General features: G+C 59.0%; 3 protein-coding genes across 5 annotated transcripts; 2 read left to right on the top strand and 1 right to left on the bottom strand.

The window, feature by feature from the left end:
* The first annotated feature begins 229 nt into the window (after nucleotides 1-229).
* Nucleotides 230-14,118, top strand: MED16 (mediator complex subunit 16). 3 transcript variants are annotated; one of them, XM_084221333.1, is made up of 15 exons: nucleotides 230-457; nucleotides 566-754; nucleotides 1,076-1,183; nucleotides 1,740-1,909; nucleotides 2,801-3,232; nucleotides 4,621-4,726; nucleotides 5,380-5,535; nucleotides 7,020-7,231; nucleotides 8,504-8,710; nucleotides 9,129-9,339; nucleotides 9,522-9,655; nucleotides 10,403-10,595; nucleotides 10,818-11,034; nucleotides 11,379-11,462; nucleotides 12,214-14,117. In XM_084221333.1, the coding sequence occupies exons 2-15, from the start codon at nucleotides 619-621 to the stop codon at nucleotides 12,338-12,340; spliced, it is 2,493 nt and encodes an 830-aa protein (XP_084077459.1). In that variant the 5' UTR covers nucleotides 230-457; nucleotides 566-618; the 3' UTR covers nucleotides 12,341-14,117. The 3 variants fall into 3 exon arrangements, with proteins under 3 accessions (XP_084077459.1, XP_084077458.1, XP_084077457.1); XM_084221332.1 differs by having other exon boundaries at nucleotides 233-252; nucleotides 12,214-14,118; XM_084221331.1 differs by having other exon boundaries at nucleotides 259-399; nucleotides 12,214-14,118.
* An 89-nt stretch (nucleotides 14,119-14,207) lies between these two features.
* Nucleotides 14,208-16,655, bottom strand: LOC311162785 (complement factor D-like). The gene is made up of 5 exons (XM_084221334.1): nucleotides 16,498-16,655; nucleotides 16,156-16,309; nucleotides 15,796-15,940; nucleotides 15,171-15,428; nucleotides 14,208-14,686 (listed from the first exon to the last, which is right to left on the bottom strand). The coding sequence occupies exons 1-5, from the start codon at nucleotides 16,562-16,564 to the stop codon at nucleotides 14,510-14,512; spliced, it is 801 nt and encodes a 266-aa protein (XP_084077460.1). The 5' UTR covers nucleotides 16,565-16,655; the 3' UTR covers nucleotides 14,208-14,509.
* Nucleotides 16,656-19,519: 2,864 nt separating this feature from the next.
* On the top strand, nucleotides 19,520-22,601 carry PLPPR3 (phospholipid phosphatase related 3; the record flags this gene model as incomplete). The annotated part of the gene is made up of 7 exons (XM_084221069.1): nucleotides 19,520-19,594; nucleotides 19,738-19,923; nucleotides 20,059-20,188; nucleotides 20,391-20,586; nucleotides 20,662-20,719; nucleotides 20,931-21,104; nucleotides 21,339-22,601. 7 exons carry the CDS (start codon nucleotides 19,520-19,522, stop codon nucleotides 22,599-22,601), a joined length of 2,082 nt encoding a protein of 693 aa, XP_084077195.1.
* Between the last annotated feature and the right edge of the window lie 3,143 nt (nucleotides 22,602-25,744).

Below are 25,744 nucleotides of genomic sequence, written 5' to 3'. Positions count from 1 at the left end.
AGCTCCCCCAAGTGTTTCTTAGTCTTTTACTCCCTCATTTTCCTCAGATTTTCCCAAAAAATGTCCAAAATAGGCCGGTTATATTTTCTATTCTGCCCGGTGGGTTCTGGGTAGATTTTTATGCTAATTAGCAACTGGATGGCTCTCTCTGAGGGTGTCCGCGGCAGTGCCTGAGCGCGCGGCGCAGGCGCGGCACGGGCAGCCCGCGGAGGCGCCGGGGTCCTGGGGAGCGGCGGGAGGCGGCGGGCGCCGGTGAGTGCGGCCGGGCCGGGACCGGGACCGGGACCCCCGGGAACCGCCTGCGACCGCCCCGGGCCCCTCCTGTCACCTTCCCGCCAGCCCCGGCAACCTCCGGCACCTCCCCGTGTCCGGCCCCAGGACCCTCCCACCCGCCGTAGGGTCGGTACCCACGGGCCGCTCCCTCCGCCTTCCCCCGGGACCGCCGCGGTCTCTCCCGGTACGGGGCTCTTCCCACACGTGTCCTGTGACCCCCGCTATGGCCCCTGCGGCTGGGGTCCGTGCGGGCCGTTCCCGGTGTGACCGGCCTTGTGTTGCCCCCACGCAGGACCGAGGCTGTCCGGTATCCCGTGTCCGGTGTCCCGTGTCCGGGCCGGCGGGATGGACCTGGCCTACGTGTGCGAGTGGGAGAAGAAGCCCAAGAGCAACCACTGCCCCTCCATCCCCCTGGTGTGCGCCTGGTCCTGCCGCAACCTCATCGCCTTCACCACGGACCTCCGCAATGAGGAGGAGAAAGGTACCGCGAGCCCCTCGGGAAATCCTCCCGGTGCTCCCGGGAGAGGCCACGATCCGCTGGCCCGGAGCTCTGCCCGGCCCCTGGCAGCTCCTGGCTGCTCTCCTCCTCTTCCTTCCTTTCCTCAGCCTCTGGCAGTGTCTCACACGGGTTTGTTCCCTGCAGTGGGTTTGGTTCCACTAAACCAGGACCAAGCCCGGTTGGTGTCTGGCCCCTCACTGAGTTCCCAGATAATTTCTATAAAATATTTTATGTTTTCCCTGCTTCAACTCTGAGGCTCAGCAGCAGTGACAAGGGACAGGAGTCACTTCTCTGTTCACACAGATCTCACCCACATGGTCCATATCATCGACACCGAGCACCCCTGGGATGTCTACTCTGTCAACTCGGGCCACACCGAAGTCATCACGTGTTTGGAGTGGGATCAGTCAGGTGGGCTGGGCTCCCTGTCATTGTCACCGTGTCCCCCCGCTGCTGTGCATGTCCCAGAGCAATGGGGTGCAGTTCCTGGTGGGGTTTTGGCTGTTCCACCTGCTCTCAGTGTCATTGTCACATTGTCCCCAAAGAGATCAGGTGCAATTCCTGGTGGGGTTTTGGCTGTTCCACTTGTTCTCAGTGTCATTGTCACCATGTCCCCAAAGAGATGGGGTGCAATTCCTGTGGGGTTTTGGCTGTTCCCCCCATTCTCAGTGTCATTGTCACAGTGTCCCCCCCTCCCTGCTGTGCACATCCCAAAGAGATGGAGTGCAATTCCTTGGGGGGTTTTGCCTGTTCTCCCTCTTCTCATGCAGTGTCACAGTGTCCCCACCCTGCTGTGCACATCCCAGGGCAATGGGGTGCAATTCCTGTGGGGTTTTGGCTGTTCCCCCATTCTCAGTATCATTGTCACAGGGTCCCCACCCTGCTGTGCACATCCCAAAGAGATGGGGTGCAATTCCTGTGGGGTTTTGCCTGTTGCCCCTGCTCTCACACAGTGTCATTGTCACAGGCTCCAGGCTGCTCTCAGCAGATGCTGATGGCCACATCAAGTGTTGGAGCATGACAGATCACCTGGCCAACAGCTGGGAGAACACAGTGGGCAGCGTGGTGGAGGGGGACCCTGTGGTGGCCCTGTCCTGGCTGCACAACGGTGTCAAGCTGGCTCTGCACGTGGAGAAGGTTTGTCTGAGCTTCCTGAGGGATCTGGGCTGGAACTGTGGGGTGGGCTTTGTGAGGGTCCCCCTAAGATGAGGGAAGAGATGAGAATCTGACTCCATGTTCTCAGAAGGCTGATTTATTATTTTATGATATTGTATTAAAGAATGCTATACTAAAACTATACTAAAAGAATACCTCAGAAGGCTTAGCAAGAATGAATAATAAAAACCTGTGACTGACTCAGAGAGTCCAACACAGCTGGCCATGATTGGTCATTAAGTTAAAACAATTCACATGTTTGGATAAACAATCCAAAGCAGCAAAACAAGGAGAAACTGAGCCCCCATTCCAAAGCAGCAAAACAGGGAGAAACTGACACTTCTCAGCTTCTCAGGAGAAAATCCTGGGCAAAGAGGATTTTTCAGAAAATATGACAGGGACACTCAGGTGTTGGCAGAGAGCCCAGGATCCTGCCTGTGTTTGTGCTCTCCTGTGGCCTTGGGGAGTTTTTCCAGTCAAAGAGGTCAGATTCCTGGTTCCTGCTGAATTCTCAGGGGGGTTGGAGCCTTGTTTCTTTTGGTGTTTCAGATGTGTCTCCCTTAGTCTGGTACCTCAGTTCTAGGCAGGAACATGGAGATAGAGCAGTTCTTTCCTCACCAGTGGTGATTCAGAGGAAATGCATTTGGGGTGCCGAGGTTTGGGGGATTTGGGCACAGATTTGAGCTCCTGGTTTGGAAACATGTGTGATCCTGCAGACTCTGAAAGCCCAAAGCTGCCGAGCACAACTTCCCTGCTTGTGTTTTTTTAACTCCTGTGATGTCCCACATAAATCCTGCCCCTCTCTCACGAGAAGACTTCCACAGGCACAAATTTTGGCTACGAACACTTAAGTTTTTTTAACCTTCGTTCCAGTCTGGAGCCTCGAACTTCGGCGAGAAGTTTTCCCGGGTGAAATTCTCTCCATCCCTGACTCTGTTTGGTGGGAAGCCCATGGAGGGCTGGATTGCTGTCACCATCAGTGGGCTGGTCACCGTGTCCCTCCTCAAGCCCAACGGGCAGGTGCTGACGGCCACCGAGAGCCTGTGCCGCCTCCGCTGCCGCGTGGCCTTGGCCGACGTCGCCTTCACGGGCGGGGGCAACATCGTGGTGGCCACATCTGATGGCAGCAGCACGTCCCCCGTGCAGTTCTACAAGGTTTGTGTCAGCGTGGTGAACGAGAAGTGCAAGATCGACACCGAGATCCTGCCCTCGCTCTTCATGCGCTGCACCACCGACCCCGCGCGCAAGGACAAGTACCCGGCCATCACCCACCTCAAGTTCCTGGCTCGGGACATGTCAGAGCAGGTGGGCTGGGGTGGATATCTGTGCTCCCCTGTAGTGGGTGTCTGTGCTCCCCTGTAGTGGGTGTCTGTGCTCCCCTGTAGTGGGTGTCTGTGCTCCCCTGTAGTGGGTGTCTGTGCTCCCCTGTAGTGGGTATCTGTGCTCCCCTATAGTGGATATTTTCTGGTCCCTTATAGTGGATATTTTTACTTCCCTATAGTGGACATCTTTGCTCCCCTATAGTGGATATTTGTCCTCCCCTATAGTGGACATCTTTGCTCCCCTGTAGTGGACATCTTTGCTCCCCTATAGTGGGTATTTCTCCTCCCCTATAGTGGACATCTTTGCTTCCCTGTAGTGGGTATTTGTGCTCCCCTGTAGTGGGTATTTGTGCTCCCCTGTAGTGGGTATTTGTGCTCCCCTGTAGTGGGTATTTGTGCTCCCCTATAGTGGGTATTTGTGCTCCCCTATAGTGGGTATTTGTGCTCCCCTGTAGTGGATATTTTCGTGCTCCCCTGTAGTGGATATTTTCCTGCTCCCCTGTAGTGGATATTTGTGCTCCCTTGTCATGGGTATTTTTGCTCCCCTGTAGTGGATATTTGGGCTCCCCTATAGTGGATATCTGTGTTCCCCTATAGTGGATATTTGTGCTCCCTATAGTGGATATTTTCTGCTCCCCTATAGTGGGTATTTGTCCTCCCCTGTAGTGGACATCTTTGCTCCCCTGTAGTGGACATCTTTGCTTCCCTGTAGTGGATATTTCTGCTCCCCTATAGTGGATATTTTCTGCTCCGCTATAGTGGGTATTTGTGCTTCCAACAAATGAGGAGTGATGAGGAGGACTCCGTTGATATCAGAATTAATTACTAATTAATTACTTTATTCTATACATGTAAAACTGAACCTGCCAAGCACTCAACTCTGCACACAACACTGAATCTCGTGACTGTCAGCCAACAGTCACCACACACACACACTCACACACAAGGAAACAAAAGACCATCACTTTGGGTAAACAGTCCCCATATTGCATTCTACTTTGCACAGCAAATGAGATAAGAATTCTGTTTTTCCTTTCCTTGAGGTTCAGAGAATGTGAATCTCAGAAATCCTTGTGAAGAATTGTGCCTTGCTTTTCTCTGTGAGGAGAAATGTGGCTACAGTGGGCAGCTGCTCTTTGCTCCACCTGGCCTTCCTCAGAGGGTCTGGAGGTGACCAGCATGTCCTGCAATACCCTTGGCATTCCTAGTTGCCCTTCTGGTGCAGCTGGTACCCTAATTCACCTCACCTCCCACTGATTTGATCCTCTGCTTTTTGCTGGTGGAGCAGGACCCTGGAAATGGAGGGTGGGAATGACCAGGGCAGTGTTGTCCCTGTTGTGAAGCTCTGTGATGGGGAACTCTGTTCCACAGGTGCTGCTTTGTGCTTCCAACCAAAACAACAGCATTGTGGAGTGCTGGTCCCTTAGGAAGGAGGGTCTGCCTGTCAACAACATCTTCCAGCAAATCTCTCCTGTGGGTAAGTGTCTGCTCTGGGCACTCTCAAGAACAGGAGCTTGGTCTGAGGGAAAAAGCAGTGCAGTTTCTCACATCCATTATCCCATATATGGGATTATTCAGAATATCATGTTTGTTTTCAGGTGTTCTCAGTCCATTCTGTCTGTTTGCATCATAGGCAGCAACTTGCTGTTTTCAGGAAGGGGTTTGGTTGTTGCTTTCACATCATAAAAGATTTTAAAATCATTTTTTGTGTTTTGCTGCACAGCCACCCTTCCTGCCACCAGAGGAGCAAAGGCTCCCAAAGGACCAGGACTGAGCAGCAGAGCTGGATTAATCCTCTGCTCTGGCTTCACCTGATCTCAGATAAAACAGAATTAATCAGGGCAGTTTGTTGGTGAAATATAAAGGATTATTGTATATAAGGATCTTAGTCACCCACAGCAGGGCTTCCCATCAAGAGAGATTTAGCAAAACATGTTGTTTGTATAATTCAGGAAAAAAATAGGGAACTATGAGGGAAACATACTGGAAGTATATGGGAAATATACCAGTGCCTGATCTGTGATCCTGCTTGGGGGAGCACGGGCAGAAATGGGGAGCAGATTTTCTGATCTCTGTGGGACAAAATTCTCACTCATTTGCTTATTTTCAACTCATTTTGTTCATTGCTAGTGGGAGACAAGCAGCCCATGATCCTGAAGTGGAGGATCTTGTCTGCCACCAACGACCTGGACAGGGTGTCAGCTGTGGCACTGCCAAAGCTCCCAATCTCCCTGACCAACACTGACCTGAAGGTGGCAAACGACACCAAGTTCTTCCCTGGACTGGGTAAGGAGTTCCTGTTGTCTTTGTTCTAAACATGTCACTTTTGCTTGAAATTTCACCACCTGAGCTATAGCAGAAGTAAAGCACGTGGAATGCTGAAGGAAAACTTTTAAATGTTGTAGGAAGAGGCTGTGAAATTCTGTGAGCCCCTGTTGGGACCCAGGACATTCCTCTGGCTGCCCTGGATGACTTGAGACCCTGGCAAGGGGCTCAGAGACCTTGGCATGGAGTCAAAAACACCTGTGCCTTCGATTTTAGCCCATAGAAAAAATTACCAAGTTTGTGTGAAGATTTACAAGCCACAAGAATTTGAGTAGAATGATAATTAATTTGTCACAGGGTGAAAAAGTAGAATTTTGGGGTTTTTAGAATGGGGGTTCAAGAGGCAAGATGGAGGAATCTGGGCATGTCCTGTCCTCCTTCTCCTTCTTCTTGTCCTCCATCTTCTGCTGAGATGGTGACACTTCTGGATTGGTTTAGAGTAGAGGCAGACTGTCTGACATAGGTGAGAGGTATTGGACAATTATTGTCAATAAAGTGCATGTAGTTCTTAGTATAAAAAGTTAACACCACCCCAAGGGCAGGCACTGTGCCACAACCCAACCTGCTGGACAGATCTCAGCAGGTCAGAGAAAGAATGGAATAGATAAGAAAAAATAACTTTGAAAAGCAGAACTGACTTCTTCAGTTGAGGGGCAAGGAAAGAAAAAGACTTTCTAGTACCTCAGGGGTCATCTCAGCCACAGACACCTGAGAAGCCCCCAGCCCTTTGGCTTCTCCATGGGCTTAAGTGGTGGGGAAGATGAAACAGGAAAGCCTTATAAATATGATTGCTTGGCAAAAGATTTTGAGAATATGGAAACTATAAGCGAGATTGAAATGAAAGCAAACTTTGAGATACTTTAGTCACTGAACAACTGGAAAACAATGGTGTGGCCAGCTGAAGGTAACCCCCTTTTGACAAAACAATCCCCTCTGCCTGCAGACAGGTCTAAGGGTCAGAGCAGACCCTCCTAGCTTGGCAGAAGGGGGCCCAAAGAACAGTTTTTAGGGTTTAAAATGTAACACATTTTATGGTAATGTAATGATTTTTATAGGCTGTATGTAAATGCAATAGGATTTGTATCTTGTACTAGGTTGGTTAGTGAGAATTAGAATATTCAACACAGAAGATTTATTGTGTTGTAACGGGAACTTCGCTCTCCTACCCTCTTACTCTCTTATCCTCTCATCTTCTCCCTCTCTTTGTCTCATCTTCTTTACTTCTCTCAGGCCTGCTCTGAGCTGTGGCTGGCAGCTCCCAGCAGGTCTCTGCACCCAGACCCTTTGCAATAAACCCCAAGTTCCAAGCCCTGCCTTCAGAGATCTCTGCTCTCCATCCATCCCCACCACCCTACCCCCGACGCTCCCGCAGCGCTGCTTTGGGTGAGGGCTCTGCCATGCTGGGAGGAGCTGTTTGCTCAGTGTCACTTGTCTCCTGTCCCCAGGCCTGGCCTTGGCTTTCCATGATGGCAGTGTCCACATTGTGCACAGGCTGTCCCTGCAGATGATGGCTGTGTTTTATGGCTCCTCCTCGCAGCGCCCCGTGGACGAGCCAGCCCTCAAACGCCCACGCACCACGGGGCCCCTGGTGCACTTCAAAGCCATGCAGCTCTCCTGGACATCACTGGCTCTGGCTGGTGTGGACAGTCATGGCAAGGTTGGTGCTCTCTTATGGATGTAGGAATGTGCCTCTTGTTGATGGAGTGACAAAATTGTCCTTTGTCTCCCAAAAAAGAAAAAAAAGCCTGGAAGTTTCTCTCCTCTATTAGCTAAAAAGACAGCTCATAGGACCTTGGGGACTTCACCTCAAACTTTAGGATGGCAAATTGGACAGAAGCCAAAAAGTCCCACCTAAGCAATTTACTAGAAAAAGAAGAGAACAAAGAAACTAATGGCTTTTACCAGGAGCAAGAACCTCTTGCCCTGGCTCTGTTTTTTCTCTGGAAAAAAGCTTTGTTATTTTGCATTAAAACTTTTGTTTCCAACACTGCCACAGAAGCCATCCTGCTGATTTTATGCCATCTGAGGTGGCTGAGCTTATATCTGTAAGAGCTTATAAGACCTGGCTCAAGGAGACCCTGTATCATATGGTGGGGTTGTTTCTTACCCAGGCTCTCTCAGGAGTGATGGGTTGCTCAGGAAACACTGGGAATTCCAGCTCCATTCCATTCCAGATCCAGTGAGATCCATACTGGAAAGGGATGTATCCCATCAATGTCAGAAACTCTCACTAGGTCAGGATTGAGCTTCATTGGGCCCCATGTTGTGTGGTAGCTTTGGGGGACAATTTCAAGCCCACTCCTGTGTCACTGTCATATTTTCTGAAAAATGCCCTTGCCCAGGATTCTTCTCCTAGGAAGCTGAGAAGCCTCAAAGAAAAAAAAAAATCTCATTTACTTCTCCTGTGTTTTGCTGCTTTAGAATGTAGTTTAGAGATGGTTTATCCACCATGTAAATTGCTTTTACTTAATAACCAATTGCCATCCTACTGTGTCAAAACTCTAGAAAAAGTTTTCATTAGTATCATTCTTGTTAAGCCTTCTGCAAGTATCCTTTCTCTATTCTTCAGTATAGTTTTAGTACAGCATTCTATGATACAAGTACATAAAATGATAAATTAGCCTTCTAAGAACATGGAATCAGTTCATAGTTTGCTTCCTGCCATGGGGGACCCTGGAAGTCCCAGACTCCTGGAAGTCCCAGACTCCTGGAAGTCCCAGACTCCTGGAGGTCCCACACTCCTGGAAGTCCCACACTCCTGGAGATCCCACCCTCCTGGAGATCCCACCCTCCTGGAGATCCCACACTCCTGGAGATCCCACACTCCTGGAGATCCCACACTCCTGGAGATCCCACACTCCTGGAGATCCCACCCTCCTGGAGATCCCACACTCCTGAAGCCAGTTTCCCTTTGCTTCCTCCCTTCAAGCTGAGCATGCTGCGCATCTCCCCCTCCATGGGCCACGTGCTGGACATGAACATGTCCCTGAGGCACTTGCTGTTCCTGCTGGAGTACTGCATGGTCACTGGCTACGACTGGTGGGACATCCTGCTCCACGTCCAGCCCAGCATGGTGCAGAACCTGGTGGAGAAGCTGCACGAGGAGTACATGCGTCAGAATGCAGCCCTGCAGCAGGTGGGTGGGAGCTCTGGGCTCACCCCCAGGCTGGGCATGGGGGTGCTCAGCGGTTTGGAGAGGGGGAGCAGCCAGTGCCAGTCCTTAGCACATTGGTGGCTGTGCTCTGTGAGTGCCCTGCTCAGGCAGTGATGGAGCTGGGAAGAGCTTCCATGCCAGCAGCATTCACTTTCCCTGATAGCAGCGGGGTCTTAGCTGCTGGAAACTTGGGGTGAGATGGTGAAATCTATTTTTGGCAGATTCTGGGAGCAGCAGCAGCACGTGCCCAGCACAGCGCTCACGTGCAGGGTGTTCACTGCTCCTGTCACTCCTGCAGCAGAAAGGGAGAGCAGAAATAAAGCAGCAGCAGCAGCTCTAATGAGCTTATGCTAATTTCTGCCTTTTCTTGTGCCTTTTGCTGCATTTCCCTGTGGCTCAGGTGCTCTCCACACGCATCGTTGCCATGAAGGCATCTCTCTGCAAGCTCTCCTCCAGCACCATCGCCCGTGTGTGTGACTACCACGCCAAGCTCTTCCTCATTGCCATCAGCTGCACCCTGAAGTCTCTGCTGCGCCCACACTTCCTCAACACCCCTGACAAGAGCCCCGGGGACCGGCTCACCGAGATCTGCTCCAAGATCACGGATGTAGGTACTGACTGCTCACAGCATCCTGCTCTGCATTCCCAGCTTTTGGGATTGGGCTGTTCCCCCTGGTGTCACAGCCTCTGTAACTCCTGGGTTTGAGGAGGAGGACAAGTGTGACCTCCACAGGGAGGGTGTGAGGTTTGGGTCCATCCTCCTGAGCCAGGTAATGTCTTGCTTCTCTTCCAGACATTGACAAGGTGATGATTAACCTGAAGACAGAAGAGTTTGTCCTGGAGATGACGACATTGCAGTCCCTGCAGCAGCTCATCCAGTGGGTGGGGGATTTTGTGCTCTACCTGCTGGCCAGCCTTCCCAACCAGGTGAGACCTGGAGTGCTGAGAACACACCAAAAGGACACAAACACCCATGGGCAGTGCTGGGGAGCTTTGCCAGGACACACAGGGCCACATGTCCCTGTCAGCACAGGCACTGGGGAGCAGTAAGGAACAGCAGAATTAGAGAATGGCCCTTCCCATGCCCATCTGGGTCTGGTGACCAGCACTGTACCTGGGGGATTTGGGGACACTCCTCTGTTGCTGTCGAGGCAGTCACGGTACAAAGCAGAGGCCACAGATGGCAACTCTTTATTATTGAACATGGCTGACCTTTCATACACTTTCTAATTGTTTATACTTCTTCTACCCTAACTATTGGCCACAATAAATCAACATAACACCATTGGTGAAAAGTTACAGTGACTTCAAGTAACTTTTTTAAAAAATACTTCGTCCAACTGCAAAGTTCTCTTCTTATCTTTGTTCAGTTCTTCACTTCTCTGTCTCCGTGGTTACAGCCTTGGAGAGAGCTCCTTATCAGCTTCTTCTCACTCCTTTAGCTAACAGGCCCACTGTTAGCCCCTTCCACACTCCTCTTGCAGCTCTGCAGAGGTGTCACCTTCAGGTGACCCTCCACCATCCCAGCAGCAGGTTCCATAGGGTGTGTGCTGCTGCAAGCAGGAGCTCTCTGCATGCAGTGTGGTGGCTGGAGCTGGTGTGAGCTCCACCTCAGGCTGGTGTGAGCCCACCCAGGCTGCTGTGACCCCCACCCACGCCTCTGTCCCCCCACAGGGCTCCCCAGTCCGCCCTGGGCACAGCTTCCTGCGCGACGGCGCGTCCCTCGGCATGTTCCGGGAGCTGATGGTGGTGATCCGCATCTGGGGGCTGCTGAAGCCCAGCTGCCTCCCCGTGTACACAGCGACCTCAGACACCCAGGACAGCATGTCCCTGCTCTTCAGGCTCCTGACCAAGCTCTGGCTGTGCTGTGAGTGTGGCCGGTTCCCTGAGCAGTAATTCCTGCAGCAGTGGGGTGGGATGTGACTCCGAGGGGGTCTGGCACGTTGAGAAAGGGCAAGTGCAGCTGCCAAGGTTATTGTTTTCCAGGCTGAGTTGGCAGTGGAGGAGGAGGAGGCTGCACGCAGCTCTCTGGAGCTCTGAGGGAGAAATGTAAAGGTCACAGGGTTTTTTCCCTTCATTTCCCACGCAGGTCGTGAGGAAAATCACATCACAGAGCCCGATGATGCCCTGATCGATGAGTGCTGCCTCCTGCCCAGCCAGCTGCTCATTCCCAACATTGACTGGCTGCCCATCAACGATGGCATCATCAGCAAGCTGCAGAACAAGCAGCTGGTCAGGCTGCAGTTTGGGAAGGCTCCCGGGCTCGTTGGCCACACTGTCTCTTCCCAGTTCGATGCCTTTGTCAGGTACAAACCCCTGGAATGTTTCAGTGCATGGTGAGAAGGAATCTTGGCAGCTCTGAGGTTTGGCTTGTCTCCTTGCTGCTGTGACCCAAGAGCAGTTTGTCCTCTCTGCTCGAATGCCTTTCTCAGCTTGTGATGGGCTGGGGATTTTAAGTACTGAAAAATGATAGGAAATGGGAGGAAAAACCCCATTAATTAATGTGATTAATTGTGACAATGAATCTCGTGGCACTGGGTGGGCAAGTGGGCAGAACTTCTGCAATGCTGGCCAGTGAGATGCAGCTCCCTGTCCTGGGAGCAGCTCATGGAAAGTGACACTCTAGGAAAGTCCTGTTTTCCCTCCCCAGGGCCCCTGGACAGCCCAAAATTGACCACCTGAGGCGGCTGCACCTGGGTGCGTACCCAACAGAGGAATGCAAGTCCTGTACCAGGTAAGTGACACTTGCAGTGGAGCTTGGGCAGGACTTGGACTGTCCTGTGTCCTTCAGGAACTCTCTGAGACTGGTTGGGGCTGTGGTTAAGGTGTCCCTAACCTGGGATGCCCATGTCATTGTCAGGAGAGCGGCATTGTTGTAGCCTGGCCCCTTGGGTTAAAAATCAAACAGATCAGATAAAGCTCTTCAAGTAATCTGGCCTGGAGGAGACCCTACAGCAACTCCTCTCTGTGATGCCCAATTCTGTGGGTCTGGTATTTATTAAAGCACCTGTGTGGTCATGGCAGGGCTGGAGGGAGGAATCACCCCACTGCCCCTGCTCCCATTCTGGAGTCATCTTTCCACCAGGCTTGCATTTCGTGCTGCCATACTCATCCACCCTCATGGGAGAGCCTGGATTTCAGGATAATGGCTCAGGGAACAAGCATCCATCTAAGTCATGTGATTGAATTAGCTTTAATTACTGATTTTAATAGAAAGCCTCTGTAGCAGATCATTTTTGTGAGATGACTGTCAGTTGTTTCATGTATAAACAGCAGCTGGGGCTGTTCCTTGCCAGGCTCCAGCTCCAGCAGAGCCCTCAGTGGAATTGTTGCTTGCTGGTTTCAGCTGGTTTTGGTGCTCACAAGTGTCACCTGCAGATGACAGGAGCTGGTTTCCCCCATGGATACCCAGATCCCTGTGTGATCCATGCAGCTCCTGGCTCTGCACTGCCCCTGGGCTGGCTGCACCCTCCATGTCCCCCCAGGTGTGGCTGTGTCACCATGCTGAAGTCCCCCAACAAGGTGACAGCAGTGAAGCAGTGGGAGCAGCGCTGGATCAAGAACTGCCTGTGTGGGGGGCTCTGGAGGAAGATGCCCCTCAGCTACTCCTGAGCCCTTCCTGGGGTGCAGTGAGGGCCAAGAGCTGCACAGGGCTCCCTTCACAGAGGTTTTGGGACAAGAGAATGGCAGCTCCTCTCCCTCATGCTGTAAAAGCTGCTGCTCGTCCTTGGTTGAGCTGTGCTGGAAAACAGAGCTGAGGGAGCTCTGCCTCTTTGACCAGGGAAGAGCTGGAAAGGAATGCCAGAGGTTTCCCCATCATTTGGGGCCTGGGAGGGGAGAACCTGGCTGTGTTTTGTGTCTGTGCCAGCAGAGCAGTGCCCTGGCAGGGCCCTGGGTTGGGCAGAGTGGTGACGGGGCAGCTGGTGAGAACAAAGTCCCAGCTGAGGGGGGCACAGCTGGTACCTCACATCCACCCTGTGCCTCTGGCTGCTTGGGCAGTGCCACGTGGGTTGGGCACTCCTGATCCCTCAGCAAACTTGTCCCTGAGGCAGGAGTTGGCTCCTGTGTGCCCATCAGTGTTGGGTGGGAGCAGGAATATGAATGCTGCTGCCTGGAGTGAACCCTCCCTTTGCCCCTTGCTGTTGTAAATAAAAATTCTCCTGATTTTGTACAGAACCCAGGGGTTTGTTTCTGTGGTGTGACGTGGCTGCACAGTGTGGGGCTGGGGCAGTGGAGCCATGGGAGGGCTGCCAGAGCATCTGTCAGGAAAGGAGCTACCATCATTGGAAAAAGGGGAAGGATAAATGCATGTTTTCAAGGTTTGCCTTATGGACACTCGAGGAAAAAAACATCAGATCCTTGGGGTTGTGCAAGCCTCCAGCTTCAAGTCTGGACACTTGAGCGTGCCAGAGGAGGAGCATTCCTGGTGCAGCCAAAAATCCTTTCTGATTTTTCCCTCTCTTGCCCTCAGCTGCTGCTGTCCCGTGCAGGAAATCACAGCGTGGGGAGCCCCAGCCCTGGGGCTGATCTGGGCCTGCTCCTCTCCCACGGCTCCTTCAGCTCTTAGGGGAACAAGCCTGGAGCCTCCTGCTGCTGCATCCCAGCCAGCAATTCCAGGTCCCCACAGACCATTTAAAGAGGGGGGTGAGCCAGTCTTAGTACATTCCTTTCCCTCTGGAACCATGATTTCATTATTCTTGAGAACTGGAGCTGGTGACAAGAGTTCATCCCTCGACTCCAGCAAATGCTTCACTGCACAGAGCTGTAAGAGCTGTACAGACCTCTCCCCCTCTCTGCTCTGCTGGTAATTAGGGACGATCAAATGGCTAATTAAGAAACTGCACCTTATTAAGACTCTTTTTCCCCTGTAAGTAAAACTCAAACAGGGCCCTCTGTGAGCTCCTCATAGAACAGGTTTGGGGTTATTTAAGGTTTGATTGGGAACAGGGAACAGCAGCAGAGCAAGGGGATGGAGACACACTCGTGTCCCCCTCAGCCCCCTGCTGACCACGGAGCTCCTGGGATGGGAGTGGAAGGGTCAGGCAGTGCCCTGGGCTGTGCTGCTGCCCTGCTCCCTCCAAAGACAGGGCAGTGGGAGAGCAGGGCTCCAGGTGTGACCCGAGTTGTGGTGGGAAGATGGCTCTGCCCTGCCCTGCCCCTCAGCCCCTGGGACGAGAGGGTCCCAGTGAGAATCCTGTGGGGTTCCAGGATGGATCTCACTGTGGGAGCCAGAGCTGCTGCTGCCATATCAGCTACAGGCAGATTCTGCTTTCCCAAATGTTCACACCGTGCCCCAGGTCTCGATCCTATTGTGGCCACACTGCAGGATGTGTCCCCTGCTCCCACCCAAGGCGACACCGTCCCCAAAGGGCACAACCTCAGCATGTCCCACCCCATGTCCAGCTCCCCCCCGGGCAGGGGCTCCTGCACAGACCCCCCCAGCTCCCTCCTTCTCCCCCCTCCTCCAGCCCAGCAGCTCTGCAGGAATCATCATCACTTTATTGCAGCGGTCGCGGGCAGCATTCTGGGCACCTTCAGCAAAGCCTGTTGAGGGCTGTGACCCCCAGTTCTCCCCCACCTGGGCCCTGTGCTTTGTGAGGGGGGGTCCTGGGACCCCCTTCCTTGGTTCCTCACCAGTCCCCTGGGCCAGCCCTCCTCCTGGCTTCTGGGGACACTGGCAGCGGGGTGGGCAGCAGTGGCACGCGGTGGGGCCGCACTGTGTGTGCTGTGGCCGTGCTGGCAGCAGCAAGCCGTGGCAAGGAGCAGGTCCCTGGGGTGCCCTCAGCGAGTGTCCCCCTCCCCATGGGCGGCAGAGGCCATGACTCTGTCGATCCAGGCCGCGTAGGGGGCGATGCGGGTGTAGATGGCCGGTTTCTTGTAGTTGCCACAGACGCGGGAGCCGGCTGTCACCACCCCCTCGGCCACCCCGCCACAGACCAGCGGTCCACCGGAGTCTCCCTGCAGGACCAGACCTCATCAGTAGGGCCAAGGGTTTGCTAGGACACCCAGCCCACCTCCCACCCCTCGTTCCTTCTTCCCCCAGGCTCCTGTGAGCAGCTCTGCAGCGTCTAGCAAGGGGCACCACCACCCGGGGACATTGTCCCCTCCTGCTCCGCAGGCTCTGGGCATTGTGCCCACTGCTCCCTCCCAGCCCTGCGTGGATCCGTGGCGGGTATGTGGGACCTTGCAGGTGTCCTTCCTGCGGGAGTCGGTGCACATCATGTTCGGGGTGATGGTGCCAAGGGTTTGTTAGGACACCCCAGCACAGGGAGCGCCCCTCGTTCCTTCCCCCAGGCTCCTGTGAGCTGCTCTGCAGCGTCTATCAAGGGGCACCACCCTGGCGACGCTGTCCCCTCCTGCTCCGCAGCCTCTCCCAGGCTCTGGGCATTTTGCCCGCTGCCCCCTCCCAGCCCTGTGTGGATCCGTGGCGGGTCTGTGGTACCTTGCAAGTGTCCTTCCTGCGGGAGTCGGTGCACATCATGTTCTGGGTGATGGTGCCGTCGTGGCGGGTGCGGTGGTTGCAGACATCGCGGCTGATCACCGGCCGCTCCAGCTGCTGCAGCTTGTCCGGCCGGCTGCCGCTGTGGTCCGTGGTGCCCCACCCCGCCACCTCGCACATCGTGTCGGCCGCCACGTCCCTGTCCTCCCGCTGGAAGGGCAGCACCCGCACGTCCGTGTTCAGCTCGGCTTTCTCCTCCAGCTGCCGCAAAGCCACAGGGGAGCCAGGTCACACCGGCAGCTCTGCCCAGGACCAGCAGAGCACGGTGAGCCCAGCCCTGACACTGAGACCACCCTGGCCTCGACCAACCCTCCTGATTGGAGCCCCAGGATGCAGCCAGAGGGCAGAGCTGGAGCTATGAGGAGGATGGAGGCATTTGGACACAGCTCAAAGGTCTTTGCTGGGGGAAGCAGGGATGGTCCCATGGGACAGGGAGGGACGGCCCAGCCTGACCGTGAGGATTTCCTCCAGCCAGTCGGTGACCCTGCAGGGGGCCAGGGGACAGTGGGATTTGCAGGAATGGGGCTGTGCCTGCTGGGGAGGAGGGTCCCATCAGCCAGCAGCCCACCTGGAGGAGGAGCAGGTCATCCTTGTTGTTGTGGATGTTGCTGCCGGGGTGGGGGAACTGGGCGCGCACTCGGTACAGGCGTTTGTGGGGCTCCGGCTGCGTCAGGGAGTGGGCACCCAGCAGCACCTGGAAGAGTTTGCCATCCCTGGAAGAGAGTCAGAGTGTGGGACAAACAGCTGGGGGGGCTGTGGGGGGTAGGAGAGCCTGGCAAGCAGCTCTGGGAGGCCCCACAGCCCAGTCCTCCCTGCAGGTGGGAGCTGAGTCCCACGCTCTGACACTGGGGTCGAGGCTCCAGAGTGGGATTTGTCCTGAGCCCAGCAGCCCCCCCAGCCATGCAGTGACCCCCCCAGCCACACTCACGTCCCCTCCATGCAGTGGGCAGCGCTCAGCACCCACTGCTGGGCGATGAGGAAGCCCCCGCAGACGTGCTGCCCGTCCAGCTGCAGCGAGGCCATGTACGGCTTCAGGTGGGGCCTGGCCTCGGAGCCCCTCAGGATCCGTCCCCGGGGCTGCCCTGCGGGAGAGAGGCCGGCTCAGCTGAGTGGGACAGGGGAGTGTCGCTCCCGTGGTCCCTTCCTGGATATCCAGACCCCTCCTTGTGCGCTGCAGCAGCACCTGGCTGCAGGTGGAGGCCGGAATGGGGGAGCTGGGCAGGGACCCCCGTGCTGTGTCACTGCCCCGGGGTGCGGGGGGAGCACTCACCATTCACTGGGGCCCAGAGGAGCAGCAGCAGAGCCAGGACAAGGACGGGAGCAGGGCTTGGCCCCATGGCTGCAGAGCCCGCTGGAGGCTTTGCCTGCCTGGGGGTGTGCTGAGGTTTTGGGGTGCGGGGTGGACGCTGCTCACCCGGGGCTGGGGCTGGGACTCGCTTTTATGGCCAGTTTGGGGTGGCGGGGGGGGCAGGAAAAGGGGGGGGGGCGGAGGGAGAGGGGGGGTTTCCGCAGCGTGGGCTGAATGTTTTGAAATATTCAGCTTATAAAAGGGGTCAAGAGTTCCCGGCACAAACAGCGCGGGAGGAGGAAACAGCCCGGCCCAGCTGCCGGCCCTGGCACCCGCTGCCGGGGATTTCTGCGCCGGGGTTTAAAATGCCGAAGAAGTTCAGGCTTTTGGCAAAAGAAGGCTCCGGCAAATTCTATCCCCGCCCTCCCAGGAGCAGGGGCCCCCGCCCGGCCTGGGGGCCGCTCCCCGGTGGGTGCTGGGTGCCAGCTCGGTGGGTGCCCAGGGATGCAAACCCGTCCCGTCACCCCTGCCCCGAGTGGTTCCTGCAGGGCTGGGGGCGGCGGTGATGCAGGGGTGATGGCAGCGACAGGGGCGGTGTCCGGGATGCCGGTGGCCGCGGCAGCCCCGGTCCCCTCTGCCTTTCTCCCCGGTGCCACTAAGCGGAGCCACCGCCTCGGCTCCCACCCGAGCTCGGAGCCGCCCGGAGCCGCCCGGAGCCCCCTCCGGAGTCCCCGGAGCCTCTCACCGCGCCCCCACATCTCGCTGCCTTCCCCCCCTTGCCGGGATGGCCACGGGCCACCGTGGCTACCCACAGCTTGGTCCGTCCGCGCTCCCGACAGCGCAGCTGGGACCGAGCAGGACTCCAGGGGACACCCCGCGAGGGGCAGGAGCCCACCCTCTCCTTTTCCTGCTCCACGAGCTTTTACAGCCCCGAGCTGCCGCATTCCCTTTGTCCGGCTGCGCAGACCCCCCCATAGCCCCGACCTCTGACCCCCGACCCCCCAGGCCAGTGGTCAGCGGGTGGCCGGACACAGCGGGGGGAGGTGCCCGGAGGCTCAGGTGTCCCTCTGCAGGTGGCTTCACCTCCGCGCTGTCCCCACGTGCTGGTGGCACTCGGTGGGCAGGGGTAGGAGCAGGGTGGTGGCGGAGTGGGAGGGGGCTGAGCCCGGCTCAAAGCCGGGATTTTCCGCAGGGAGAGCAGCTTAATCGCAGCTTCCAGGGATTCGGGATTTCGATGTTAAATACGCCGGGAGATTTTTGCCCACTTAGGGCCAAAAATGGAACAAGGGCACCATGTGGAGCCCGGGCTGCTCAGACCCCGGACAGGACCGTGAGAGGGTGGTTGGGGGGAACAAGTGAGTGTGGGGTGCAGGGAATGGGGTACAGGGTGGGATATGGGGTGGGGCACGGCCGGGATCCTCTGCAGGGCGAGGGCAGGGGCAGGTGGGGCTGGGGTGCTGTTGCCTCTGCCAGGAGGTGCTGGGAGCCTCCAGAAAGCAGAGGGAGCTGCACCCACCTCCCCAGGCCCGAATTTGGGAGACACGAGGCTCCTGCTTGAAGGTGGCCCCTGGGGTTACTTGTGAGCTTGGGTCCAGGGGTCCCTCCCCTGAAACCCTCGGGTACCACGGGCAGGGCAAGCACTCCCGGCCGACAGAGCCCGGGGGGGCTGGCGGAGCTCTGGGCGGTGAGTTTGGGGGTCACATCTCACCCCCGTGGTGTGGCCCCCCCCGCTTGGCCACCCCTCGGGTCCCCACAAGCCAGGGCAGGGGAGGGGGCTCTGCCGGCCAGGAGGGGCCTTGGGGCAGGGGTCACCCCCCCTGCAGCACAGGGGGACAAGGGTTGATCGGGGTGGTGGCAGCCCGGGTTGGGGGAGGCCCCGGGACCCCCCGGGCCCCCCGGTGCCTGGGCACGATCCGGGATGCGGAGCGGCGCGGAGAGAGGTCGGTCCCGCGGCTGTCCTCGGCCCCGCCCGGCCCTTTGTCTCGCCTCGTTCTCCCCCCCGACCTCCCGACCCCCTCCCGACCCCCCCAGACCCCCATCCCTGGAGCGACGGGGGCTCGGCGGGGGCTCGGCGGGGGCTCAGCGCCCCGGGAGGGGCCGGGGGCGGCGGGGCGGAGCGGGGGGCGGCGGGAGAGGGAGGAGGAGAAGGAGGAGGAGGAGGAGGCGGCGGGGGCGGAGGAAGCCGCCGCTCCCCGCGCTCCGCCGAGGCAGGAGCATCCCGGATCCCGGGGACATCCCCCCCTCGCCGCCGCTCCCGCCGCCCCCCGCCCCGCTGCGCCCCGGGGCCGCCGCTGAGGTGAGTGGGGCGCACGGACCGGCACAAAGGGCCGCTCCTCCTCCCCCGACACCCCCTCCCATCCCTCGGCCCCGACCCCCGCCCGCGGCTGCGGCACGGTCCCTGCGAAGGGGAGGTTCCCCGCTGCGCCCCCGCCCTCCCGGTTATACCCCCGGTTAATCCCCCGGTATTTCTCCCCCCTTCGCTGCCCCTCGCCGTTGCCCCTCGTCGCTCCATCCCCGTTATCCTCCCCCCTCATTTCGCAGCCCGGGCTCGGTGCAATCTCGTGGGGTTGGGCCGGAGGGTTCGGGGAGCCCCATCCCCGGCCCGGCTCTGCGGCCGGCACACCCCCCTCTGCACGCCCTCCGCAGCAGCCTCGCCGCCTGTCGCGGTAGTGACCTCCTGTCGCGACAGAGCCTCCGCCCCACCTGTTGTCACAGCCCCTGGCTCGGCTCGGCACCCCCTGGGGCGCTGGGGGTCGCCCCCCCGGGGCGCTGGCACCCCCAGTTCCAGCCGTGTCTCTCTGGTGAGCGGGGGCAGTGCTGTGACCTGGGGGTGACCAGGAGTGACATGGGGCGTCCCTGCAGGGCCGGGTGGTGGCTCGGGGGTGCTCGTGCCCCCTCCAGGGTCAGGGACTTGGAGGGGTGACCATGCCTGCCGTGTGGTGACACTCGTGCCCCCACAGGGTGGAGGCACAGCCCGGTGGGACCCCTGCGCCTGCCCAGGACCATGATCCCCCCCAAGGAGAAAGCCCGCGCCCCCAAGGACAGCATGACACTCCTGCCCTGCTTCTACTTCGTGGAGGTGGGTGTGGGGAGGGTGGGCACGGCCTGGGGGCTGTGCAGTGGCTCTGTCCCGGGCCCTGGCACAGCAGGGTGGGTTCTGTGCCCTGTTCCGTGCGGTGCCATCGCTCCGGGGGCCGTTGGTCCCCACTGTGTCCCCCACAGCTGCCCATCGTGGCCTCCTCCGTGGTGACACTCTATTTCCTGGAGCTGACAGACCTCTTCAAGCCGGCCAAGGTGGGCTTCCAGTGCCACGACCGGGCGCTCTCCATGCCCTACGTGGAGACCAACGAGGAGCTCATCCCGCTGCTGATGCTGCTCAGCCTGGCCTTCGCCGCGCCCGCCGCCTCGGTGCGTCCGGGTTTGTCCTGCTGTGGGGTCGGGACAGAGCTGGGGATCGGGGTCCTGGTGCCTGGCAGTGCCCAGCATCCATCGGGTGGCTCTGCCAACAACCCAGCCCTGCCTGAGCCAGCGGTTCCTTCCCAGATCATGGTCGGGGAGGGCATGGTGTACTGCCTGCAGTCCCGGCTGAAGGGCCGCGCCGGTGCCGAGGGCAGCATCAACGCTGGGGGCTGCAACTTCAACTCCTTCCTGCGCCGCACCGTCAGGTTTGTGGGTACGTTGTGCCACAGCCTGGACAGGATTTGGGGGCTGGAGGGGACCTGGGGCCACCCTGGCTGTGATAGCAGGAGCGTGGCCCCACCCAGACTCTGGACCCTGCACCGGACCCATCCCAGCAGGTGCTCCAGGGCTGGGTGAGTCCTGGCTGCCCCACGTGGGATGGGGGTGACCCACTGTCCCATTCCTGCCACCCCCAGGTGTGCACGTGTTCGGGCTCTGTGCCACAGCCCTGGTGACAGACGTCATCCAGCTGGCCACAGGCTACCATGCTCCCTTCTTCCTGACCGTCTGCAAGCCCAACTACACACTGCTGGGCACCCCCTGTGACGCCAACCCCTACATCACCCAGGACATCTGCTCAGGCACCGACAAGCACGCCATCCTCTCTGCCAGGTACGTGCCAGGGGAGCCCTGTGCAGCACTGCCAGCCCTCCTGCCCCGTCCCAACCACGTCCCTTCTCCCTGCAGGAAGACCTTCCCATCCCAGCACGCCACACTCTCAGCTTTCGCTGCTGTCTACGTGTCGGTGAGTTCCCGGCGCTGCCTGGCACATGCTGGCTTGGCACAAGTCCCGTGCCATGGGCAGCAGCTGTGTCTCTCTCCTGTTGGCACGGACGAGCTCTGGCCGATATTCCTGTGCCCATGCTGGGTGTGTGCGCAGGCACCTGCAGTCCCACATGCACCCAAGAGCTCTGTGCATGGCCGGGGCCGTGACTAACAGCCTGTTCCTGCCCCAGATGTATTTCAACTCCATCATCTCGGACAGCACCAAGCTACTCAAGCCCATCCTGGTCTTCGCCTTCGCCATTGCTGCTGGCATCTGTGGCCTGACCCAGATCACCCAGTACCGCAGCCACCCCGCTGATGTCTACGTGGGCTTCCTGATCGGCTCCGGCATTGCCGCCTACCTGGTGGGTGCTGGTCCTGCCCGTGCCCAGGGAGGGGGCTGGGGAATGCTGCTGGGGCCATTTGACTCCACACTCTCCAGAGCAGCTGTAGTTACCCCATCCCTGGAAGTGTTCAAGGCCAGGATGGACAGGGCTTGGAGCAACATGATCTAGTGGCAGGGACATTGGACTAGATGACCTTTAAAAGTCCTTCCCAACACAAACCATCCTAGGATTCTGTGGTTCCCCTTCCCACAGGCTTTCCATGCTGTCGGCAACTTCCGTGCCCCGACGGAGCGGGTCCCGACTCAGGCGCCGGCCAAGGACGCGCTGCGGGCGCTGACACAGCGGGGCCACGATTCTGTCTACCACCAGAACAAGTCGGTGAGCACCGACGAGCTGAACCCGCAGGCGCGGCTGGAGGAGGCGGCGCGGCCGGTGCCGCGCGAGAAGAACTCGCTGGGCAGCCTGAAGCGGGCCAGCGTGGACGTGGACCTGCTGGCCCCCCGCAGCCCCATGGGCAAGGAGAACATGGTGACCTTCAGCAACACCCTGCCCCGCGTCAACACCCCCTCCATGGATGACCCCGCGCGGCGCCACATGACCATCCACGTCCCCGTGGACGCCTCCCGCTCCAAGCAGCTCATCACGGAGTGGAAGCAGAAGTCGCTGGAGGGTCGGAGCATGACGCTGGCGGAGGAGGCGGCGCAGGGTCGGGCGGTGGGGGAGCCCGGCGAGGAGGTGCCCCCCTCTCTGTACCCCACGGTGCAGGCGCGCTCGGCCGAGCGGGCGGCCATGGGGCCACGCGTGCTCATCCAGCCCCGGCCGGGCGCCTCGCAGCTGGTGCACATCCCCGAGGAGAGCCAGGCGGGCGCCGGGGCCGCGGCCGGCAGCGGGGCGGCCGTGCGGGCCAAGTGGGTGATGGTGGCAGAGAAGGGGGGAGCGCAGAGGGTGGCCAACCCCCCGCGCCTGATGCAGGTCATCGCCATGTCAAAGCAGCAGAGCCTCGTCTCCGTCACCCCCAAGCACTCGGAGACGTCCTCGTCCTCCACCAGCTCTGACTCCTCGCAGTACCGCTCGCCCTCGGAGCGGGACAGCTCCAGCATCATCACCATCGACGCCCACGCCCCTCACCACCCCGTTGTCCACCTCTCTGCTGGCAATGGGCCCTGGGAGTGGAAGTCGGGGCCGAAGGGGCCGGAGGGGTCAGACACCTACGAGCTGGGTGAGGTGGGGAAGGATTTCCACGGCTTCCGCCCGGCCAAGAGCGCCGGCGTCTCCCCTGGCTCCTCTGTCAGCGACATGGAGCAGGACGAGCCGCGCTACGGCAGCCTGGCCGCCATCCCGGGGGCAGCGGGGGGTGGTGGGGAGCGGGTGGAGGCCCCCCCCGAGGGGCTACTGGCCACAGCCAGCCGTGACTCCACGCTGCGGAGGAAGCCGGCCGAGCGGGACGGGCCGGCGGACAGCGAGGTGGATCTGTACTACAAGAAGATGCAGGCGGGCCGCAGGTTTAAGGACTGAGCCCCACGCCCCTGCCCTGATTTGGGGGGGCTCTGTGATGCTGGGGTGCCTCTGCTGGGGATGGCAGGATGGGGCTGGCTTTGCTCTGGACCAGCATGGCCACGCTGGTCCTGAGCCAGCTGAGACATCTGTGGGACCCCTGGCACGGGACCCTGCTCCTGCTCGGGCAGCTGGTGGGGATCTGCCCCCCCCAGGCTGTGGGGCTGGGCAGCTCCAAGCACTTTTGACTTTCTTTTTCTTTCTAACACTGGTGCTGACATTTCCGAGGGGTTATTTTATTCCAGCTCTGGAAATGGATGTCTGGAGGGGGGTGGGGAGGGACAAATGGTGCTGAAGGGCTTCGGGGGGGACTAGATTATGGGGTTTAACAGGGGGAAGAGGCTGCTGTGGGGCAGCAGGCCCTACTCATGTGGGGGTTTGTGGGTGCTGGGGGTCCTGTGACACCCCCATCCTGCATCACCAGTCTGTGTGAGGGAGCCTGAGGGTGGACAGACTGGGAGGGGGCTCTGCCCAGCACTGTGGCTCTGGGTGTGCACAGGCTGTAAATACTGCAGGGACTGGAGGAGAGGGGGGTGTTGGGGTGGGGGTGCAGTGGGGGCTGAGCTCTGCCCCAGGAGGAGCAGCCCTGGGCTGCAGCTGAGGTTTGGGGGGAGCAGGGAGGGGATCTCCAGGCTGTGAATGTCGGGCAACAGCTGGAGCTGCTGTGGTTTGAAAAGCAAATAAACACGTGGATGTTCCCTGGCTGGGTTATTTTGGCAGGTGGGGGCAGCTGAATCCCACGACTGGTGGGGGGGTAGGACCAGGGCTCTGTGGGAGTTCCCAGCCCCGGGGAGCAGTGGCTGAGGCAGCCGTGTCCCCCCCCCCCACAAAGGACACTGTGCCGATGGCACCAAACTGCCACTGCCAATTGGATTAACAGTGGATATCCCAAAGCCTTTGCCTTGCAAACATATGGATTATCCACATAACCCTGACTCGGTGCTGGAAAAGCCACGCGGGATTAGCAGGAGGATTGTGGCAGCAGCCCGTGGTGTGGGGGGTTGTGGGGAGCCCTGGGGGGTGGGAGATGAGGGTCCAACTCCAACCAGCACGACGGCCCTGGGGCTGCTCCATCCAGCCGTGGTGCTGGTGACCCGGAGAGGTGACCCGGAGAGGTGACCCGCAGCCGCTGGCCAAGGTCACCGCGATTGATGCCACGCTCCGGCGGTCCTTGGTGGGGGTCGGGGCGATGCGGGGGCTCCCAGCCCACCAGCCCCACGTCGCCCCCGCGCTCACGGCTCATTGCGGTGCCGATGGCGTCACACGCCGCTTCCCGCCGCCTCTGACCCAGCGGTTTCCATGGCAACTGACAGCCCCGCATCGCTCTCGCAGTCTCGGGCAACCCCCCCAGCCCCGCACCCGCTCCCGCAGCCCGGACCCGCCTTGGGCAGCCCCCCAGGAGCCGCTGCTGCATCGCCTGGGGACCCGCGGGGTCGGGAGGGAGCAGGACCATCCTCATCCTCATCCTCATCCTCATCCCTATCCCCATCCTCCCCCCCGGCCTCCCCCCACAGGGTTGCAGCAGGAGGGGCTGTCAGCCCCCACCTCATCAGCTCCAGCCTGGATTCTGCCTCGGCACCACTCGTGTCGGGTGTCCCTTTTCCGCTGGCGACAGCCTCTGCCCGGAGTCCCCGCGTGTCCCCCGGGTGAGCCCCAGGGGCAGGGCCCGCCTTTGTGACACACAAAGGGCTCAGCCCCACTCCCGGCCCCGCCCCGGAGCTCGCTTTACCATTTGGGATTCCCAAATCGCTCCCCGAGTTGGGGTGAGTGCTTTGGGATTCCGCCTGGCAGCTAATTCCCTTTCCACAGCGCCCCGCGGGGCTGGGGGCATGTGAAAGGCCGGGCTTTAGGGTTCTCATCCTGCAGGCAGCACCATCCCCAAGGCCGGGCTTTAGGGTGCTCACCCCGCAGGCAGCCCCTTCCCCAAAGCCAGGCTTTAGCGTCCTCACCCTGCAGGCAGCACCTTCCTCCGGCTGCGGGCAGGGGCTGGAAGAGCCCTTTGGTGCGGAGTCCGCGTTTTTTTTCCCGTTAAAGGAAGCGTTCAGGGCAGTTTTGTCAGAGCCAGCCCGAGGTGGGGAGGATGCAGAGGCAGTCCCCGACACGGCTCTGCCGTGCCGGGGCCGGGCTGGGGAATTCCGCTGTGGGAAGGGACAGGACGCGACCCCCTCGAAGCCACCGCTGTTCTCATGGGGACCCCCATCCATCGCTGCCACCCCGGTGGGATCTTTCACCCGCGCCAGCAGCCATCAGTGTCCCCGGGGCCAGGGAAGGGCACAGGGATGCCCGCGGTGGTTGCAAAGCCTCGGCCGGGCCCCAGAGAACTCAGGGAAGCAACGCCGGAGCGATGACCCTGCTCACTCTTGCGGGGCAGCAACGCATCGCCCTCGGCCCGGCTTTCAGAGGCACAGAGGCAGCTGTTACAAATCCCATTAGCCTTTCAAGGAACAACAGTGGTCCCTTTCAGCGGCCCCGGCTCCGGCAGGACCCCCTCGGTAACCCTGGAGGCAGAGGGCTGTGCAAACGCCTGTGGAATACGCTGGAGCCTAATGGCAGCTCAGGCCAGAGAGATGGGCCCAGCAGAGCCACAACAGCAGCTCCAGGTGGGGACTGTCTCCCCAGGGTGACTTTGGGACAGGAGTTTGAGCAGAGCTGAATGTACAGAAGGAAGCACTCTGCTCCTGAGGGAGGTTATGGAGAGATGGGCATTGCACCTTATCCCATAGGATGGAGAATGCCACATCCAGCCCCACAGCTACAGCACAGGACTACAGAGAGGAGGGTTTGACTCAAAGTGGGTTATTTTTCATGGATATTAGCCAGAACATATGGAAAGTTTAGGAACATGAAGTAACAAAGTGCTGGAGTGTGACACAGGCAGGGCATCAGTGAGGGCCTGACAGTCTCAGGCCTTGGGGCTCCAGCCTGGCACGGAGGGGTCAGACCCCATCCCATGGTTCCACGGAGACAGGGACACGCACTGCCAGCCCAGAGTCTGTGAAAAGTCAAAGTTAAAATAAAATGAGGCAGCTGGAATTACATGAGAAGGAAAAATAAGAAGCAAAACAGGCACAATAAAGAGGAGGAAGATCAGGAGTGAAGGATAC

Source organism: Fringilla coelebs (genome assembly GCF_963513975.1).
Source record: "Fringilla coelebs genome assembly, chromosome: 24".
NCBI classification, from domain to species: Eukaryota; Metazoa; Chordata; class Aves; order Passeriformes; family Fringillidae; genus Fringilla; species Fringilla coelebs.
Note: the sequence above shows the minus strand (reverse complement) of the source record. Positions and strands in the feature narration are given on the sequence as shown.

Coding starts and splice junctions, on each gene's coding strand:
- MED16 (XM_084221332.1), top strand. CDS start 619: ATGGACCTGGCCTACGTGTGCGAGTGGGAGAAGAAGCCCAAGAGCAAC. Junction 7,232..8,503: donor GTGTGGACAGTCATGGCAAG/GTTGGTGCTCTC, acceptor CCTCCCTTCAAG/CTGAGCATGCTGCGCATCTC. Junction 10,596..10,817: donor GACCAAGCTCTGGCTGTGCT/GTGAGTGTGGCC, acceptor TTTCCCACGCAG/GTCGTGAGGAAAATCACATC.
- LOC311162785 (XM_084221334.1), bottom strand. CDS start 16,564: ATGGGGCCAAGCCCTGCTCCCGTCCTTGTCCTGGCTCTGCTGCTGCTC. Junction 16,310..16,497: donor CCTCTGGGCCCCAGTGAATG/GTGAGTGCTCCC, acceptor TCTCTCCCGCAG/GGCAGCCCCGGGGACGGATC. Junction 15,429..15,795: donor ATGACCTGCTCCTCCTCCAG/GTGGGCTGCTGG, acceptor GCTTTGCGGCAG/CTGGAGGAGAAAGCCGAGCT.